Below are 19,491 nucleotides of genomic sequence, written 5' to 3'. Positions count from 1 at the left end.
GTCAGCTGTGGTAACAGGGACTAGTGAGTTAGAATGGGAGGTCTCAGTGCTTAGGAGGGGGCTAGGGCTAGATAGAGGATCTGCCGTTTGAAAGTGAGCCTAGAGTTCCCAAGATATGGGCAGTTCCTGGACTCTGTTTAGACTCCCACAGGCCTAAAATCACACTGGATATGGCAATGGGATTTCCTTGCAGGAGTCTGACCAGCATTCAGAAGAGAACATTTGACTGGATGTATGACAATATATCAGTTACCAGTAGAAGACCCTAGTAAGAACACTGTAGTTTTTGCTTGGACTTTAATACAGCTATTGCAACAAAATCCTTGTTGCTTCAGCTATCTTGGGAGTGAGGCATGTATTTGATGAAATTCCTTAAATATCTTAAAGTTGAGCAGTTTATTGGAGAATGTTTTCTAGAGGACACACATCACTAATGAACTAATCTAAATTTTCATTCAGCTCAGTCTTTGCTGGGTATCAATTGTGATTTTTCTAATCAGATTGAGAAAAGGGTTCCCTGTATATCACAGGCAGTGTTAGACAGAACATTATTTTTATACATTACATAGAAAAGATAGGCATTATTATGATGTCTGGCATTCTGTTTCTAGAAGAGCTGCTATTTCTGCCTCATTTATTCAGTTTCAGTTTCTTAACTCTTGGAAAAGTATGTCATAGCATGCTTGAATACCTGCAGTGGCTTATATCTTATTTTCTAATCATATATTTCAAAGCATCTTTTATAATTAAGTGCACTCACATCACTGCTTTGTATATAAACACCGTGTGGCAGTTCTGCCATTAGAACTGGCTTCCTATTTTTGTGGCCACTGTAACAATGCAAACTCAGGGACAGCTTTCTGTCATGCTGCTGAAAAGATTTGTCTTGCCTGCACTAGCGCTAACTGTTTTCAGCACCAGACTAAGAAACATTGCAAAGGAGTTGTTGACAACTGCCTGGATTAGTAGGTTAACTTCCTACTGTAGCTAGGACTATGGGAGGAACAGAAGGCTCAATAGCCATAGATGAGATGCAAGCAATCACAGTGTTCAAAAATCTGCATTTGGGAATGGAACCCAGCATTTATACTTGTAAATCCCAGAGGGCCAAATTCACACATAGGGCCAAATTCATTCCTGGGTCAAGGAAGGGACTGAGGGGAGATGACTTGTGTCTGAGTCCTTTTTTGGGGTTGTGGGTGATATTAACAAACACTGACAGTCATAGTTGTGCCCAGTCATTTGCCCCCACCCAAAGAGTGAGGAGGCACAGCATGACAGCTCATGTTAGTGAAGTTTCAGTTTTGCTAAAAAAGCATTTTTAAGCCATCATTATTATAAGTGAATCAGTTTCAGACGTAACTGTACAGATTCTCTGTCAATGGAGTTAATTAGGAGAGATTTAGAGAACTAGAAAAAAGTGACACCCAAAGACTCTGAAGAGAACACAATGTCATGTACATTTCCCTGTAGTTCCAGACAATCCAAAGAGCAGAAAGGAGTGTGACTTTCTAATCTATTGAACACAGGAGGGATGACGCATATGCCCTGGTGATGTGCTGCCAATATTTTGTCAAGGGACTTCCACAAATATTTCCCTGTAGTCTATGATAAGGTCTCATACAGAGCCAAGTATGCAATGGAGATCAGAGGTGAGACAGAGGAAGATTTCATAATTTGTTGGGCTCTATAAACAAAATTGCTTTCTTTGAATTATAACCAAAGGGAGTCTACACCAATTGACAAACAAACATATTAGAAGCACCCACTAGAAGTGTGCTCCAAAGAGCGTACTGACTTTATTTTCATTTACACTAGACTCTTTGCCCCCTTCTGACACTGTAAAGAGGCTTTGGTGCAAATGAGAATTTGGTCCAGTGAATGAAGAGTTAGTGTAAGCATAATGGGGATGAGTGGGAGTGAAAAGCATATACATATGTCAATATCCCAAATTGTACCAGATAAGGAGGGGGAGGGGAAAAATAAAATTGGTTCTTTAAAATTACTTGTAAGCCCCCTAGCTAGAAGGGCTACAGGGAGAGCTCTCTGCTTCCATCTAAAATAGAAATATTAACTAATGGCAATTTTCATGTACATAAATTAGAACTATAGGTGAGCAAAATAAGTGTGGTGCATTATTTGAAGTTTCTTAATGTTCTGATTTTATGAAAGATGATAGTTTTTTTAAACAAATTACTGCATTCACGAAAGGGGATAAGAATTGTACAAGATTTACCATGTACAAAGTTGGTCAACCTGTGCAGTGGGCTCTGTATGTGGGTTCTCTGCCCAGCCAATAAGCTTCTGTCTGAAAGACCAAAAACTTCATCCAGTTCCAAATTTCTCACCAACAAACTTTAAGTCCCGTGTACAGCAAACTCTCGGGGACTAAGCTGGGTCAGTGGAATGGATTTTTGTGGAACCAAATGGTGGAACTGACTTTGCTGCTGTGGGACTAGTAGACAAGCTGACCTCATAAAACCAGACCAAACACCACCAAAGTCTAAGCTACACCTACTGGTTCAGGTTTTGGCAAGATGGGGGTACAAACTTAGAGCACACTTGCATGCCATGCAGTAGCAGGATCCACAGGGCCAGTTATGAAAGTTCCTGATGTGCTTTGATGTTGAAGCACATAGGAATACAAGTTGGGCAAAGTAATAATTGTGACAGTGAGGTTGGCCATGTCCCTCCATATACTATTTGAGTTTCTTCATTTTTATGTAAATAAGGGCAATATTTTACTCAAATAAGTACAGTAGTATTTGTGGTTTCATATCCCCAGGAATTCTGGATTCTTGTGAGTGGGAAAGAAACACCTGTAAAAGTGAGTAGAGGTTTTATGTTTTTCTCTCCCAGGTTTTAGGAATTAAAATGGTTATAGGCAAGGACTGGAGCTGTAGGTTTTATTTTAAGAAGGATCCCCTAACCAGATTATTGAGCCCATCCCTGGTTACTGCCATTGACACCTGGCAAAAGGATTACAGGCTTTTATGAACCCTAGAAGAGTCAGTTTTGGGAAGGAGGATTCAGTTGAATCTAGAGAAAAGGCAAACTCCAGAGGCAGATAAATTGCTCAGACTTTTTTCAGCATTGTGGCAACATTTTTAACAAGGAACTTTTGGGAGCCTCCTGTAATCCTGTCTAAGCACATCAGACAAGTAGACTAGGAAGGAGTTTGCATCTAAAACAGGAGAAAAATAGCAGCCAGGAGGAATGCAAACCATCAAATTTCATTTGAACAAGCAAAGTATTCTGAGTTATTGCAGTTGGGAAGGTTGAGTGAGAATTCTCATTGCATATATATGTAGCTTTTGAGAGTATCAAAGTACCTAGAGGCACAATTCCAAATAGAGGGAGAATTAATAATTTCTAAAACCTTAATTTTTTAGTTGAATACGCTCTCCTATGCCACCACATAGTCACAATAGAATTCAGATCTTGTTAATATGTATAAATGTATAATAAATGCATTATCATAATCCCATTGATCTATACCTCTAATGGATCCTGCTTATATGGTCTCTAAATTTATTCTCCAGCCCTGCATATGCATGTCTCAGCAACTTAAATTATTAGAAATAAGGCCAAATTTTGCACACTAAAATGGTTCATGATAATAAATATGAAAATATATAATTTCTGTGAATTAAGGTGAGAAATGCTAGGAGCTTACTATGTTACACAATGTGCACTCTAGCAAACAGTTTAAAAAATAAAATCTTATTTCCAGCAAGCAGCCCATCCCAAAATGTAAGAGTGTTTGCAGATGTACAAATTAATTTGTTTAGTCATTGTGTCATCTAGATGTAACCCTTCTGCTCCTCTGAGTTGGCAGCAACAAGGGCCGGGTTCAGTATCCAGGGGTTCCGTTTCAATAATGCAATGCAAAACCGGCTCGAGCCCCCACCCAGAGACCTGGGACAATTACATACCACCCTCCCCCAGGTGCCTCTAGGAGACAATACTTCCACTCTCGCAAGCACGGAATCCGAGTGTAGCAAAATCCTTTTAATAAAGGAGGGAAACAATGTGGCATTACATTGGGAAAACACCACAAACAGGATCCATAACACAAACCATGAGCAAAAGACCCACCTCCAAGTAAGTTTTGGAAGTGTCCTTTTCCCCTCAGGGTCTTAAGTCCAAATCACCCCAAAGTCCAACAACCCAAAAGTCTCTGTCCCTGGTCAGTGACACCCCAGAGTTCAAAAATTCATTTGCAGAGTTTTACCCCCCTCGCCTGGGTGGTATTGGGGGGGGGTACATGAGGTGTTAAGGGGCACCTTACATGGGCCAAGGCTGACTGCCCCACCTCTCCGTGGAGGTCTGCTGCAGCCGTCCCCGCAAACTGCTCCACTCTGCTTCACTCACTGTTCCGTGGGCCGCTCCAACTGTCCTGCAAGCTGCTCCGCTCCACCAGCCATCTCATGAACCACTCCAGTTGTCCCCACAAACTGCTCAGCTCCACTCCTCTGCGCTTGCTCCAACCGTCCTGCAAACTGCTCTGCCAGCTGCTTAGCAATATATCTTCAGGCTCCCCCACTAGTTAACACAGCACTGAGTGATCTCAGCTCAGTAATTTTAGCTCTTTTAGTGGTTTCAGCTCTTAGTGATTTCAGCTTGTAGTAGGGGAGCCCCAGTGCTAGTGCACTATTAGCCCAAAGTGAATTCAGCTCAGCAGTCTCTAGTTAGACTCTTAATGGAATCAAAATCAGCAATTGGTGTGCCAGGCCCTCAAAGGGGGGGGCAATACCATCAGGTACACACACCTGTCCCCAACCTCTCTCAATTCACTGGGTTTTGGAACCTATGTCCCTTGTCTAGCGAGTGCTACTTAGTTGATGGTGAGACCCTCTGTCATAAAACAGTCTCAGTCCTTCATTCACATAATCAGGGTAACACTTTATTCCTCCTACCCCAATAACTGAGAAATTGGGGATCGCACAGCTGTCAAAGTGACCATTTGGGGCTGCCGTGGGCTCATGCTAGGCGGAGTGGGTGTTCCTATGCAAACAAGATCAGCCCCCTAAGTTCTTTTCCACACTTGCCATAATTCACCACCAGATGTCAGGGTAGAGCTCATCCTGACTCTGCTTACATAGAGATGTTCAAAAGTTTTCTGGTAGAACAGTTCCCCCCAACCCCAATCGTAAAATGCTGATTCTACAAAATCAATATGTTCCACAGGAATGTGTTGATTCCCCCAAAACTTTAAACAGAAGCAGGCCGATAAGGTTGGCCTACCTGCCTCCCAAGATCCCAGTTCTCCTGCAGTTTACCCAACGAGCTTCCCAGGGTCCCCAAGCTGCACAGCTCCACCTTGCAGGCAACCAGTTCTGAAGGTTCCCAGATTGCTCAGCCCCTTGGGATCCTTTGTTCCCTTGTAGCCCACCTGATTGGCTACATGGCTCCCAGGTTCCATAGGCTGCCTAGATTTCCAGCTCCTTGTGCTCCCTATCTAGCCTGCAAGTCACTTGGGCAGCCAGGAAGTGAAGGATCTTGGGAAGCATGGTTCATTTTCGGAACATTTTGGTGTTTCCACTGCACAAATGTTTAAATGTTTCCAAAATAAAATATTGTGCAATTTCAGTTCTACAAAAGGATTTGAGTTGATTTTGATCTTGATTTGAGATGAAGAAAAATGAAGTCTCCAAGTGTCAGAGCAGAAATTAACTTTCCTGCCCAACTTGTGTGTCATCTCTTCAACCAAGATTTTATCTAAGTGGTTGCATATAATCATTATAATTAGATAGGTTTTATGCACCTCTAGTCATTTTGTCCATCTTCTATCTATTTTATGTTCTCTAGTACTTTCAGTCTGGTTTCAAATTGCATAGAATTTGTGTTCTCTCAAAAAGGGAAGAATTCTGGTTCCATACCACATATGGTAGCAACTTTTACTCTCACACATGCATGCGTACAAGCTATGGCACTCAAGTTTTAATCCCGATTATGATGAAAAATAGTCAGGGGTTAAATTGTGTAGGAGGTTGGTACACTGGCCTTTGAACTCTACAGACATGGAGCCAGGCCCACGAGTGCACTAGAGCAGTTAGCACAGCTAAGGAGGGAGGAGACAGAAAGCTCTCCGCCATCTGGCCTCTGCACAGAACCCAGGAGCTGCCAGGGATCAGTTCACCTTTAGTACTGCTTGAAGCAACCACAATGTCTCAGATGCAGGGTCTCTCCATCTGTTCTCAAGATCAGCCAACTTTGTGTGCAGCCCGGTTACGTGGCAATAAAAGGTTAATGGGCCCTTTACCTTATTGTGAGTAGGCACAGGAAGTGGCCTTCTAAAATATTGCTATTGTGTCCCCCTCCCCACCCCGGAAATATATTAATTTTTAAGTAATGCCTGGGAAGGTGACAGAGGGTCTAGCTTTGTACCAACAAAAGCAAGACTCTACACAGATAAAAGTAGTTATTCCCACATTTACTTACCTCCTTGGAAATACATATTGCAAGAATTTCAAAGCAACATAAAACCACCCAGAACAATACAGGCACAAGAGATGTGACTGACCAGTTGAAGTATAATCTACTACTTTCTTAACTGGATTACTTTTCACATGGACTTTTAAATGGCTAACAGTTATTTAAATTATGAAACCATTTCTACAGGGAGACATTAAATGTAACATTAAACCATGGACCTCATGGAACTACTGTATATGTGCTTGTTCAATTATCTTCAACTTTTTTCAAAGTTAAACAATAAAACTAGTGCTATTAATAAACAATGGTCTATATAAAATCATGGCACTAGGATTCAGTTCAATTAAATACAGTGCACTCATTTACTGCCCATACTATTTGTTTTTCGTGCAAGTTGAAAGTGATTTTGGTAATGCTGTATTTTCAGTTAATGTAACTGTCAGTTGGTGAGTGAGAATTTAGTATTGTATCATGACAAACAGAAATCAAACAGGTAAAAACTATGTGCATCACTGAAAAATGTATGGCATGGGGCATAAAAATTGGTACATCCTCAGTATGGCATGTAAGATAACTCGTTTTGCGATTCAACTCCTTGGAACAAGGTTTTGCAAAAAAAAAAAAAAAGAGGCAAGAGAGCCTTAGCAATTTGGAAACTTAAAAAAATAAAAGGAGAAACTGCTCACACTGTGCTCTTAGGTCTCAGATCAAAGCCGGGAAGTGCATCTTACACCTGGACCCAGGTTATTGTAGGCCTCCAGTTTTACTGTAATTTTCACCATGGAATATTCAGATAGTCTCCCTCCACCCCACCAAGGATTCTTACATCAGCTCCGCAGAATACCGAAATGGCATTTAAATCAAGTCAGCTAGAACCATATTGAAACTCCAAGTTCATATTCATGCCTGTTATTTACATTTTTAAAGGTAAAACTGTGCTCAGTAGATTATGACTTCAAGGAAGAAATCTCATTTGAAATACCCTGAATCCACAGGTGTAAATTTCAGCAGGGCTAGCTCAGCCTTCTAAAGTAAATAAACTAAAGTCCCATGGAGTTTATTCTGAGTGTATGTTGTTGTGATAAACCTTAAAAAGTTGTATTGTTCTTTTTGGCTATTATAGATCACATGGCAAGTGGCAGGGTCTCACAGGGAACCACCCTATTAGCAGCTGTTAGAACCCTATATAAGGCTACCAAAGTTCTGCAGACTTATTGTGGCAAGTACATCTTGTTGACTTTATGCAGAATGTAAAGGAGATGGAAATGGCCCTCTGTGGAGAGGAAACTAGACAGTAGTAGTCCTGGAGGGAAACTACAGAGATAGCCTAAGCTCCTTCCCTGAGCATATCTCCTGTATTTTTGTTCTGAGCTACCTGTAAAACCAAACTCCATGAAAAGGGCAAGAATGGACACTGACTCAGGGTCTGTGTGCTCCACTGAGGATAGTGAGTCAGCCTGTTCATGCTCCTGTTAGCTAACACTTACTCGCCTCACTATAGTACAGTATGTTGCATACTGGTTGTCTGCCAGGCTGTGCCAGTGGTAAAGTGAAGCCTATGTATGTGCAGAGGAGTTTTGCCCCACTGACTTCAATAGGAACAGTTCCTGGAGAGTTCCATCAAGATAGGTGAGCATCACTAGATTTCCGCACTTAACAGGAAAGAGGCCTTAGGGCTCATTCTTTGAGTCTAGAGGAGCTGCACTTTAAGTGTTTAAGGAGGGAACAAAAGGTAGCTTTACACCATTTATGCACATGCTCTTATACGGGAATTCCCTCTGGCTGCAGTGCCAGTTAGAGTAGTCTCAGAACTATTCCCAACTACCAAGTCCCCTGAGGGCTTATTTTCACCAAGAAACCAAACCAAACCAAAACCTTATTTTTAAACACAGCTGTTAGGAAGAGTGTTGGCTAACAGAATGCAGATTACAGCTAACTGCTCTATGTAGACAGAGACAAATTGTGATCAGCATCCTGTCATCTCCTCATAACTGTATTTAAACACGAGATTTCACACCAAAAACAAGCCCTGCAAGGCTATTCCAGCAACCAAGAACTGCTGGAGTACAGCATCTCTTTGGTCATGGCCCCTACACTGTGGATGGGTGAAGTGACACAGGGCTGGCCTAGCTGGGAGCAGACACTGTTGCGAAGCACTTCTGCCAGTACATCACTGTGCTCCTCTTTGAGTTGCCCTAGACCATGGGACTCAGATAGGTGACTAAAAAGTGGTTTTATGATGGCTCTGTCAGACGGCCAACTCAAAGCAGCTGCAGCAAGGCCTGAGGTTACACCATCAGTGGCAAAGATAGAGTCCTAAGAGGATCTGTGCAAACAGTCCATCCCAAATTGGACACATACTTGAAATTCAAATTGAAATTGAACCAAGGCAGATTCCATCTGTAGATCAATAGATGTTTTTTTTAGGGATAGTTCCCAGATACACTTTCCTAGGCGTCTTTGCTTTATCTGGATAGTTGCAAACACCACAGACTGTTATTCACAGTGAGCCACCTCCCAAAGGGCTAAGCAGCTGCAGGAATATTTTAGTGCCATTGTGGTTTGAGAAGGAATTTGAATCCCTAGATTCCAAGGCCAGAAGGGACTATTGTGAAATCTAGTCTGACCGCCTTTTCCCCAAATCTACAATCTTTTGATGTCAAAGTAAACTCTAAAACAGCAAGTTAGTACACAGCAAGCTAGTGCTCTATAGCCTCACACCCTAGCATGCCATGGACCAATTCACTCTGTAGGCAAGCCCTTAGGTACCTCCAAGGTTAGGCAACAGTTAAGCAGCCATTTTATGAATGGTAGTAGCATCCCTAACAGTTGGATTTATGTGCCTAAAGTAGCAGTTAGGCACTCAAGTTCCTTTGTGAATTTAGCCCTTGGTCACTTAGGCAGTTGTGAACATTTTATCCACATGGCTGAAGAAGGAAAATGTGTTAGTATTATAGAGATCAATAGGGTTCCTTGGGAAGGAAGGAGTAATTAGACCTGTATGAAAGACGCAGTTATTTCATTTGCTTCCAGAACAGACAGACATACTGTAAGAGTTAAACTCTAATGTAGTTCTGATGGCAAGTTTTCCTATACAGTAGCAGTGCTGCTATAGTAGACACCACTTTCACATTTGTCTGTGAACTCTGTTTCTGAGAGTTCTAAAACACTATCATACAAAGGTTCTAAGCTAGCCCTACATAACTCAACCTTATACAATTGTCAGAACTTGTCCAAAAAAATAAAGTTAAAAACCAAGTTAGGCAAACAGGAAAAAATAAGACTTGAGCACCCACTTCTTCATAATTTTACTTATGGGAGTAGTTCTTACTTACTCATGTAGTCCCATAGGGGCAATAAGATGAGGCTTGCTTCAGTCAAAGGAAACACACTAACCTACATCTGCCTGATGACCCCACACCCAAGTTCTCTGCCCTCCTGGGTGATTTACCTCACCACTCAGAGAATCAGCAACCCACTGGTAATTAGTTCATTAGCTTTCTTTGGAAGGAACACTTGCTAATTGACCCATGCTGATTAGCAAAATACAAGGGTAGCTGTATCTGGTGGTGTTTTAATCCCACCCCAGCCTGGGTCACCCTGATCATTAATATAATTGTGAAATGTAAGGAGTTCTGTATGTATACTGAAAATATGTTTTTAGGGTCTATATTACAGCAGAGGTAGAGAAACAGGTGTTTATTCACCTGTCTCTCTGTTGAAATGTAAATTAAGCATTGTCTCACATATAATAGGTCCCCCATCACTTGGATAAAATGAATGCAGATGAAGGATTGTAAGAAGTTCAGAAAAGAACTAACGGTTCTAGAGATGCAGTGAGGGAAGAGAACCTTATTTTGAGATACACTTCAAAGACTTGCTAGCCTGTATTTGGGGAACAAAGAAGACACTATATCATCCTGTACCTAAGCAGTAAATGGGTAGTGTGTTCACATTAATGAAAATGGGATCACAGCCAGCTTGGATTGAAGATGTTGCAAAAGACTTTGGTGGGATAAACTTCTTTAGACAGGAGGTTAACCTAATAGTTAAGTTTAATCTTTAGAAAGCATGTTATGATTGTTTTAAATGTAACCCTTTTGTTTCCATTATCCTCATTATCTCCTGAATCTGTAATAAATTCATCCTTGTTTTCACTATAGGTATATTTAATTGGTGTGATATTAAGCAAGGAACTGATCATGAGTTGAAGCATACATGCTGGCGTTTACACTGTCCCCTTGGGGGCAGCAGTCCTTGTATTTTTATGAGGATTTAGTGGCTATGGGGCTGGATGCAACAGGGGAGACTTCAAAAGGGTTTGAGAACTGGGGTACACCTATTGTTAACCTCCAAGGCAAAGTAAGGGCTGTCATAGCCCAGAGGAGGGTGCTTGGGTAGCTCACAGGCTGGTGGTGTCAGGGAGATGAGACGCAGTTAAGCACACTCTAATCTCTCTCACACTGGAGGATAACAAGGTGACCCATAGTGCTGGGAACCCCGAGAACCATCACAAAAGGGCACATGGGTTCATCTGAATGCAATGACTTGCATGATTCTTGCAGTTATGTCTGTCTCTTGCTCAGCTGTACAAAAATTGTCTGGAATTTATTTGGGCTGGGTTTTTTTTATTTGGAGACCATAAAAATGGAATTCAGCTTGTAAATGTGTTTGAATGTTGGGTATGTTTATTTTGCTCAACTGTGTAACAAAAGGACACATTTATCTTTTATGAAAAGACCAAATCATGCCCAGTTCAAGAGGTGAAGTAACTTGTACATTTTAACACACATAATTATAAATCTGTGGAGAGACTTTTGTAACCACTATATAGTGTTCAATGTTTTTCTGACACTTAATGAAGCCTGGGTGATACCAGTGAAGCATAAAATTTAGGCCAGGTTCACTGACATTTACAAACCTTCTTGGCAAAGTGAATTTGGACCAATTTCTAGCTATTACTACTACTACTACTAAATAATTTTTAAAAACAGTCATAGTTTTGAATAGAAGCCATGTGAAATGTATGTTGGCTGAGCCATAAATTCTTATAACTGGCTGCTGCCATAATTAATACTTTCATACAAACTGCAAAATTAGTACATTTAAAAGAAAGGCACATAAATACTAGGACAAATACTCTATTCAGATTTGGTTTGCATCCAAGCCCACGGACAGAGGAGATATTCAGATTATTATGGTGGGTTTATTATTTAAACCCACTAGAGAGCCATCAGATAGTTAGGTACTGCTGTGAAGATATGTTACACTGTATCAGTCAAATCCTGTAGTTGGTCTCCAAACATATAAGAGTAACTGATTAGGCAAGCTGTGGCCTAAGGACTCAACAGTGAAATCCTTGCTCGTCTTAAACACAAAAGAACAGCTTACAAGAAGTGGAAGATTGGACAAATAACAGGGAGGAGTATAAAAGTATTGTTCAGGCATGCAGGTGTGAAATCAGGAAGACCAAATCACACTTGGAGTTGCAGCTAGCCGGAGATGTTAGGAGTAACAAGAAGGGTTTCTTTAGGTATGTTAGCAACAGGAAGAAAGTCAAGGAAAGTGTGGGCCCCTTGCTGAATGAGGGAGGGAACCTAGTGACAGAGGATGTGGAGAAAGCTAGTGTACTCAATGCTTTTTTTGCCTCTGTCTTCACAGAAAAGGTCAGCTCCCAGACAGCTGCACTCTGCAGCACGGTATGGGGAGGAGGTGACCAGCTCTCTGTGGAGAAGGAAGTAGTTTGGGGCTATTTAGGAAAGCTGGACGAGCACAAGTCCATGGGGCCGGATGCATTGCATCTGAGGGTGCTAAAGGAGTTGGCCGATGAGATTGCAGAGCCGTTGGCCATTATCTTTGAAAAATCATGGTGATCGGGGAAGGTCCCGGATGACTGGAAAAAAGCTAATGTAGTGCCCATCTTTAAAAAAGGGAAGAAGGAAGATCCAGGGAACTACAGGCCAGTCAGTCTCACCTCAGCCCCTGGAAAAATCATGGAACAGGTCCTCAAGGAATCAATCCTGAACCACTTAAAGGAGGGGAAAGTGATCAGGAACAGTCAGCATGGATTCACCAAGGGCAAGTCATGCCTGACTAACCTACGGTAATTGCCTTCTATGACGAGATAACCGGCTCTGTGGATGAGGGGAAAGCAGTGGATGTACTATTTCTGGACTTTAGCAAAGCTTTTGATACAGTCTCCCACAGTATTCTTGCCAGCAAGTTAAAGAAGTATGGGCTGGATGAATGGACGGTAAGGTGGATAGAAAACTGGCTAGATGGTCGGGCTCAACGGGTAGTGATCAATGGTTCCATGTCTAGTTGGCAGCTGGTATCAAGTGGAGTGCCCCAAGGGTCGGTGCTGGGGCCGGTTTTATTCAATATCTTCATTAACGATCTGGAGGATGGTGTGGACTGCACCCTTAGCAAGTTTGCAGATGACACTAAACTGGGAGGAGTGGTTGATACACTGGAGGGTAGGGCTAGGATACAGAGGGACCTAGACAAATTAGAGGATTGGGCCAAAAGAAATATGATGAGGTTCAACAAGGACAAGTGCAGAGTCCTGCACTTAGGACAGAAGAATCCCATGCACTGCTACAGACTAGGGACCGAATGGCTGGGCAGCAGTTCTGCAGAAAAGGACCTAGGGGTTACGGTGGACGAAAAGCTGAATATGAGTCAACAGTGTGCCCTTGTTGCCAAGAAGGCTAATGGCATTTTGGGTTGTATAAGTAGGGGCATTTCCAGCAGATCAAGGGATGTGATCATTCCCCTCTACTCAGCACTGGTGAGGCCTCATTTGGAGTACTGTGTCCAGTTTTGGGCCCCACACTACAAGAAGGATGTGGATAAAATGGAGAGAGTCCAGCGGAGGGCAACAAAAATGATTAGGGGGCTGGAGCACATGACTTATGAGGAGAGGCTGAGGGAACTGGGATTGTTTAGTCTGCAGAAGAGAAGAATAGGGTGACCAGACATCCCGATTTTATCGGGACTGTCCCGATATTTGCTTGTTTGTCCCGCGTCCCGACCGATGTTCGGTCGGGACACTGGACAAACAAGGAATTTTGCCCTCCGATCCGGTGCATAGACGGAGCCCGGAGGGGCTTTCACCCCCCACTTCCCCCGACCATCCCCCACCTTCCCCCATTGGACCCCTCCCCAAATCCCTGCCCTGGACCCGCCCCAACCCCGCCCCTCACTGCCCCATTGGATCCCTCCCCAACTCCCCGCCCTGGACCCGCCTCTTCCCCAAGCACGCGGCATTCCTCCTCCCTCCCAGGCTTGCACACGGGCCATGGCCAGGGCTGGGAGCGCAGCACGGAGGCTGCTCCAGCCCTGCAGCCTGCAGGGCAGTGCGGAGCAGGCAAGGCCTGGGTGGAGACACACGTGGGGCGGACACGCTCCTGCCAGGAGGGGCCGGGCCCGGCTGCCTGGTTCGCCCCCTGCCCGGGGGGTCCCCAAGCTCCCTGCAGCCGGAGCGGGGCTGCCCGGGGCGAGTGTCCCGGGCGGGACAGAGTGGAGCAGCCTCTGCTGTGGGGCTGGTGCAATGAAGCCCAGGAGCGGCTGGGCCGGGAGCTGCAAGAGGGGCCCGGAGCATGGCTCGGCTGCACAGCTCGGAGTCCAGGCTGGGCCCAGGAGCGAGGGGATGGGGGAGCTGGGAATGTATCGGGGGTCAGAGCCGAGAGTTGGGTGGAGACGGGGCTGTGCCACTGCCGCCTGGTGGCGGGGGGCGCTCCGGCTTTTTTTTTTTTGCTCCTCCCCCCCCCCCCCCGCGTCCCGATATTTCATGTTTGTCATCTGGTCACCTAGTGAAGAATGAGGGGGGATTTGATAGCTGCTTTCAACTACCTGAAAGGGGGTTCCAAAGAGGATGGATCTAGACTGTTCTCAGTGGTAGAAGATGACAGAACAAGGAGTAATGGTCTCAAGTTGCAGAGGGGGAGGTTTAGGTTGGATATTAGGAAAAACTTTTTCACTAGTAGGGTGGTGAAGAACTGGAATGGGTTACCTAGGGAGGTAGTGGAATCTCCTTCCTTAGAGGTTTTTAAGGTCAGGCTTGACAAAGCCCTGGCTGGGATGATTTAGTTGGGTTTGGTCCTGCTTTGAGCAGGGGGTTGGACTAGATGACCTCCTGAGGTCCCTTCCAACCCTGAGATTCTATGATTCTATGATTCTATGACTCTGTCTGGGACACCAAAAACAACAGTAAGTGCAGAATTGTTTGGTGCAGCAATTCTCAAATTCTGGTTCTTGGCCCTCCAGTTGTCTAAGAAGCACTTGCTGATGGTCATGTGGTGCTGGCTCATCTTTGTTTCCAACTGCTAAGTTACATTTAAAGATATCTTAAAGCATATTAAATACTTCCCTAATAACATTTTTACATCTGAGCCACTGGTGCAGTTGCCACAGGGATGCTAACTGATCATGAAGGGGAGGGTAAGAGGTTCACCCAGCCATGAATTGGAGTGCAGAATTTTCAGTGGGTCAACGTCTTTGTTAAGGTATGGTTCAAACTTTTTAGAATCCATGCTAATAGTTAAGTTTCAGTGTTGTGTTGATTCATAGCTCTTTTGACTTTTTAATTAGGGCTGTCAATCGCAATTAAGACCTGTGATTAACTGAAAATAAAATTATGTTAATTTTTTAAATGGCATTAATTGCATATGTCTGGGTGGGAAGGGAGGCATCAGCTGCGGAGGGACCCGACAGTGTCCAGTCACGTGCAGTAACCCAAGCCTCCATCAGAGGGTGGGAAAAGGAGAAAAGAGAAGAGGAAGTGTATCCCATCCCAACTCTGGTGGAGAGGCAGGGATACTGTCCCATTGCCCCCGGCCAGCCCCTCGCTCCAGGGATCAATATCCTCCTCCCCATGCTGTGCCCAATTGCCCCCAGCCAGCCTCTTGCTCTTGGGGGTAACCTGTAGAGATCAGGAGCTTGGTGAGCTCAGCTTCCCTGCACCAGCCTCTTCTCCCTGCTGCATGCCAAGTCCCTGAGGTTAAATCCACCCTTTCTTGCAGATTAGGGCTCACTCATCTGAAGGGAGCCCACTTAGCTCAGTAAAATGAGGCAAACCTGGCAAGCTGGGCCCAGTACCAGAAACCACCCTTCCAGAAGCAACAGCAAGACACCTCCCTCACCCTCCTCCTTCTGCACAAATCATTGCCTGCTTTCCCCTCCCTCCACCATCCCCATCCTCCTCGAACACTGAATGCAGATTTCTAAGATTTCAGAGTAGCAGCCGTGTTAGTCTGTATCTGCAAAAAGAACAGGAGTACTTGTGGCACCTTAGAGACTAACAAATTTATTTGAGCATAAGCTTTCATGGGCTACAGCCCACTTCATCGGATGCATGTAGTGGAAAATACAGTAGGAAGATATATATATATATACACAGAGAACATGAAACGAAACAATGGGTGTTACCATACACACTATAAGGAGAGTGATCAGTTAAGGTGAGCTATTATCAGCAAGAGAGAAAAAGAACTGTGTGTAGTGGTAATGAAAATGGCCCATTTCCAGCAATTGTCAAGGAGATGTGAGGAACTATAGAAGCGGGAAAATAAGCATGGGGAAATAGTTTTACTTTGTGTATTGGCCCATCCACTCCCAGTCTTTATTCAAGCCTAATTTGATGGTGTCCAATTTGAAAATTAATTCCAATTCAGCAGTCTCTCGTTGGAGTCTGTTTTTGAAGTTTTTTTGTTGTAATATTGTGACTTTTAGGTCTGTAATCGAGTGGCCAGGGAGATTGAAGTGTTCTCCAACTGGTTTTTGAATGTTATAATTCTTGACGTCTGATTTGTGTCCATTTATTCTTTTACGTAGAGACTGTCTGGTTTGGCCAATGTACATGGCAGAGGGGCATTGCTGGCACATGATGGCATATATCACATTGGTAGATGTACAGGTGAACGAGCCCCTGATGGCCACAAGTACTCCTGTTCTGATTTCTAAGATGAAACTCTTTTCTTCTTTGGGCAGGAGGTGAGCCTGGTGAGCTTAGAAACCCAACCCAACAGGAGCAGCATCAAGAATTCACTCTTCCCTTGCATAACTCACACCCCTACCATCTCCAGAATACTGATTTTCTGAGATAAAAAAATCTTACCCCTTCAATAAGCCAAGACTCCTCTAAAGGAAGAAGAAGAATTAGGACTGAGAGGACTTGTAGGCTCTACAATTTCACATTGTTTTATTTTTGAGTGCAGTTATGTAAAAAATAATTCTACATTTGGAAGTTGAAATTTCATGATAAAAAGATTGCACTAGAGTACTTGTATGAGGTGAATTGAAATACTATTTCTTTTATCTTTTTTACAGTGCTAATATTTGTAATAAAAATAATAAAGTAAGCACCGTAGACTTTGTATTCTGTATTGTAATTGAAATCAATATATTTGAAAATGTAGAAAATATCCACAGATATTTTAAAAAATGGTATTACATTATTATTTGAGTGCAATTAAAACTGCAATTAATCACAATTAACGTTTTTAACTGCTTGACAGTCCTATTTTTAATATCTATTTTGTGTATAAATGTCTGTTAAATAAACATAGTCAAATATAATATTTTATGAATATCACAGATAGTATCATTAGTCTCCTAAACTTTGCATTCTGGACCAAATTCTGCTCTTTTATACTGCTGTCAATCTGGAGAGATTTCCCTGAAATTAGTGTCACTTCAGTTTTACACCAATATAAAGGATAGCAGCTTGTGGCTCCTTTATCTCTAAGACCCTGGTAAAGTAAGGCATTTAAGCATACTCTATGAGACTTACAAATATGCTTAAATATAAGCAAATGCTTAAGTATTTTGTTGAATAGGAATGGACTGCTGAATTGGGGCTTCAGAGATAATTTAGTGTGGAATTCATGCTGTACATCCAGTTTATAAAACACAGCCAGGTAGTGTAGTTTTACTAAATTAGCTTTAAAAGCACTGCTGGAATAAACGGAGAGCTCTTTTTTAAAACACAGAATATTGTGTTAATCACAAAATGCACAAATGCTACATGATGACTTGTTATGTCTGGCGTTTGACATCCAATGAATAAAAGAATTGGATTATTAACCAATAGAGACAGTCACTCCACTACCTACTGCAGTAAAGATATCCATTAATGTAAAGTGCATATATTTGCCACCTCACATTACTTAACATTACATCAAATAATTCAGAGAAATATGTGCTATACTTTATATAATTGTGTCTTCCTAATTTTTATTAGCAAGTGTGCCAAAGTGCTTATTGCAAATTCCACAGGACCTTCCTATGCTGAAACAAGCCAAAGGGCCTTCTCTTTGTTTTCGAGCCTATTCTCTTTTCAAACAGTGGTTCAACTAGTTTTCCCCAAAACTAGAACAGAATTCACATTTAGCAGACTAGGACCTTACACTGAACTAGGATCTTACACTGACCTATTACAAAGGACCACTATGTCAAATATTCAGGAGTTGTATTCTTACTTAAAGAAACTTGCAAATTCCACTGGGCAGGTTTCTCTTTCTCTAAATTTTTAAACATTTTTGTGATAAGAAGCTACCTGAAGCACAAAACCAAAAAACACTGCACAAAAAAGGCTGCCATGAAGCCCTGCAAAATGAATCTAGAGGTAACACAGGTCTATGTAAGACAGAGGGAGAAATTAAAGAATGCACTGATTAAGTTTCACCTTCACTAAACAAAATGGCCAGTTATCACCCTAGCGTGCATCCTTAGTACTACCGCTAGATGGCAGCCGTGTAATCTAGATTGAAATAGGCACAAGTGACAAAAACCAGCGGGAACTTTTTCTCACCTTTGAGAATCTCCACTAGATGACAGTAGCAAGAACCAGATTGAAACAGCCAGTAATGGATTTATGGAGAAAACAATTTTATCCTTACTGTTAAATCCACAGAGAGCAGCACAGTTAAGAAACTCTCATCATTGGCCATTTTCCTGGAAATTACAGTACTTTTTGCTTTTAGGCTTTCCGCCCACCAACCTCAATAATTTACAAAAATACATTTCAACATTGTATGCAATGCACTTTAAGCATATGTACTTGGGCTGGAAAAAACAGATAAAGCATTATTGTAATGTGAATAATTACTTCATAGCGTAATCCATTAACCTCTTAAAGTGTTTTGGGACACTTTTTTCATAAACTGAATGGATTTGCTCTTTCTGACATAGAGATTGTCTACACTAAAACTTCAGCCTGTCAGGAGCCTCATCTAGTAGATGGTTGTCCTGACACACCTACAACACAAAAAAAACAGGAGTACTTGTGGCACCTTAAAGACTAACAAATTTATTTTAGCATGAGCTTTCGTGAGCTAAAGCTCACTTCTTCGGATGCATAGAATGGAACACACAGACAGGAGATATTTATACATACAGAGAACATGAAAAGGTGGAAGTATGCATACCAACAGGCAGAGTCTAATCAATTGAGATGAGCTATCGTTAGCAGGAGGAAAAAAAACTTTTTGAAGTGATAATTAAGATGGCCCATAGAAGGTGTGAGGAGAACTTAACAAAGGGAAATAGATTCAATTGGTGTAATGACCCAACCATTCCCAGTCTTTGTTTAGACCACAGTTAATAGTATCTAGTTTGCATATTAATTCAAGTTCAGCAGTCTCTCTTTGGAGTCTGTTTTTGAAGTTTTTTTGTTGCAAAATTGTTAAATTGTTAAATTCCACCGAGATTTTAACAATTTCCATCCCACCATCAACCTCAGCCTAGACCAATCCACACAAGCGGTCCATTTCCTAGACACTACTGTGCTAATAAACGATGGTCACATAAATACCACCCTATACCGGAAACCCACTGACCGCTATACTTACTTACATGCCTCCAGCTTCCATCCCGGACACACCACACGATCCATTGTCTACAGCCAAGCTCTCACCTGTTTGCCAGAAGCTGGGAGTAGGCAACAGGGCAACTTGATGATTACCTGTTCTGTTCAGTCCCCCTGGGGCACCTGGCATTGGCCGCTGTTGGAAGACAGAATACCTGGCTAGATGGACCATTGGTCTGACGCAG

General features: G+C 42.6%; 1 protein-coding gene across 1 annotated transcript in view; it reads right to left on the bottom strand.

The window, feature by feature from the left end:
* Positions 1-9,854, bottom strand: part of CHSY3 (chondroitin sulfate synthase 3) — a 258,961-nt gene extending 249,107 nt beyond the window's left edge. The window contains exon 1 of the mRNA XM_039542840.1: positions 9,774-9,854. Within this exon, the coding sequence (XP_039398774.1) occupies positions 9,774-9,777 (4 nt within the window). The 5' untranslated portion in view covers positions 9,778-9,854. The remainder of the gene's footprint in view (positions 1-9,773) is intronic.
* Between the last annotated feature and the right edge of the window lie 9,637 nt (positions 9,855-19,491).

This window comes from Mauremys reevesii, linkage group 6 (genome assembly GCF_016161935.1).
Source record: "Mauremys reevesii isolate NIE-2019 linkage group 6, ASM1616193v1, whole genome shotgun sequence".
NCBI classification, from domain to species: Eukaryota; Metazoa; Chordata; order Testudines; family Geoemydidae; genus Mauremys; species Mauremys reevesii.
Note: the sequence above shows the minus strand (reverse complement) of the source record. Positions and strands in the feature narration are given on the sequence as shown.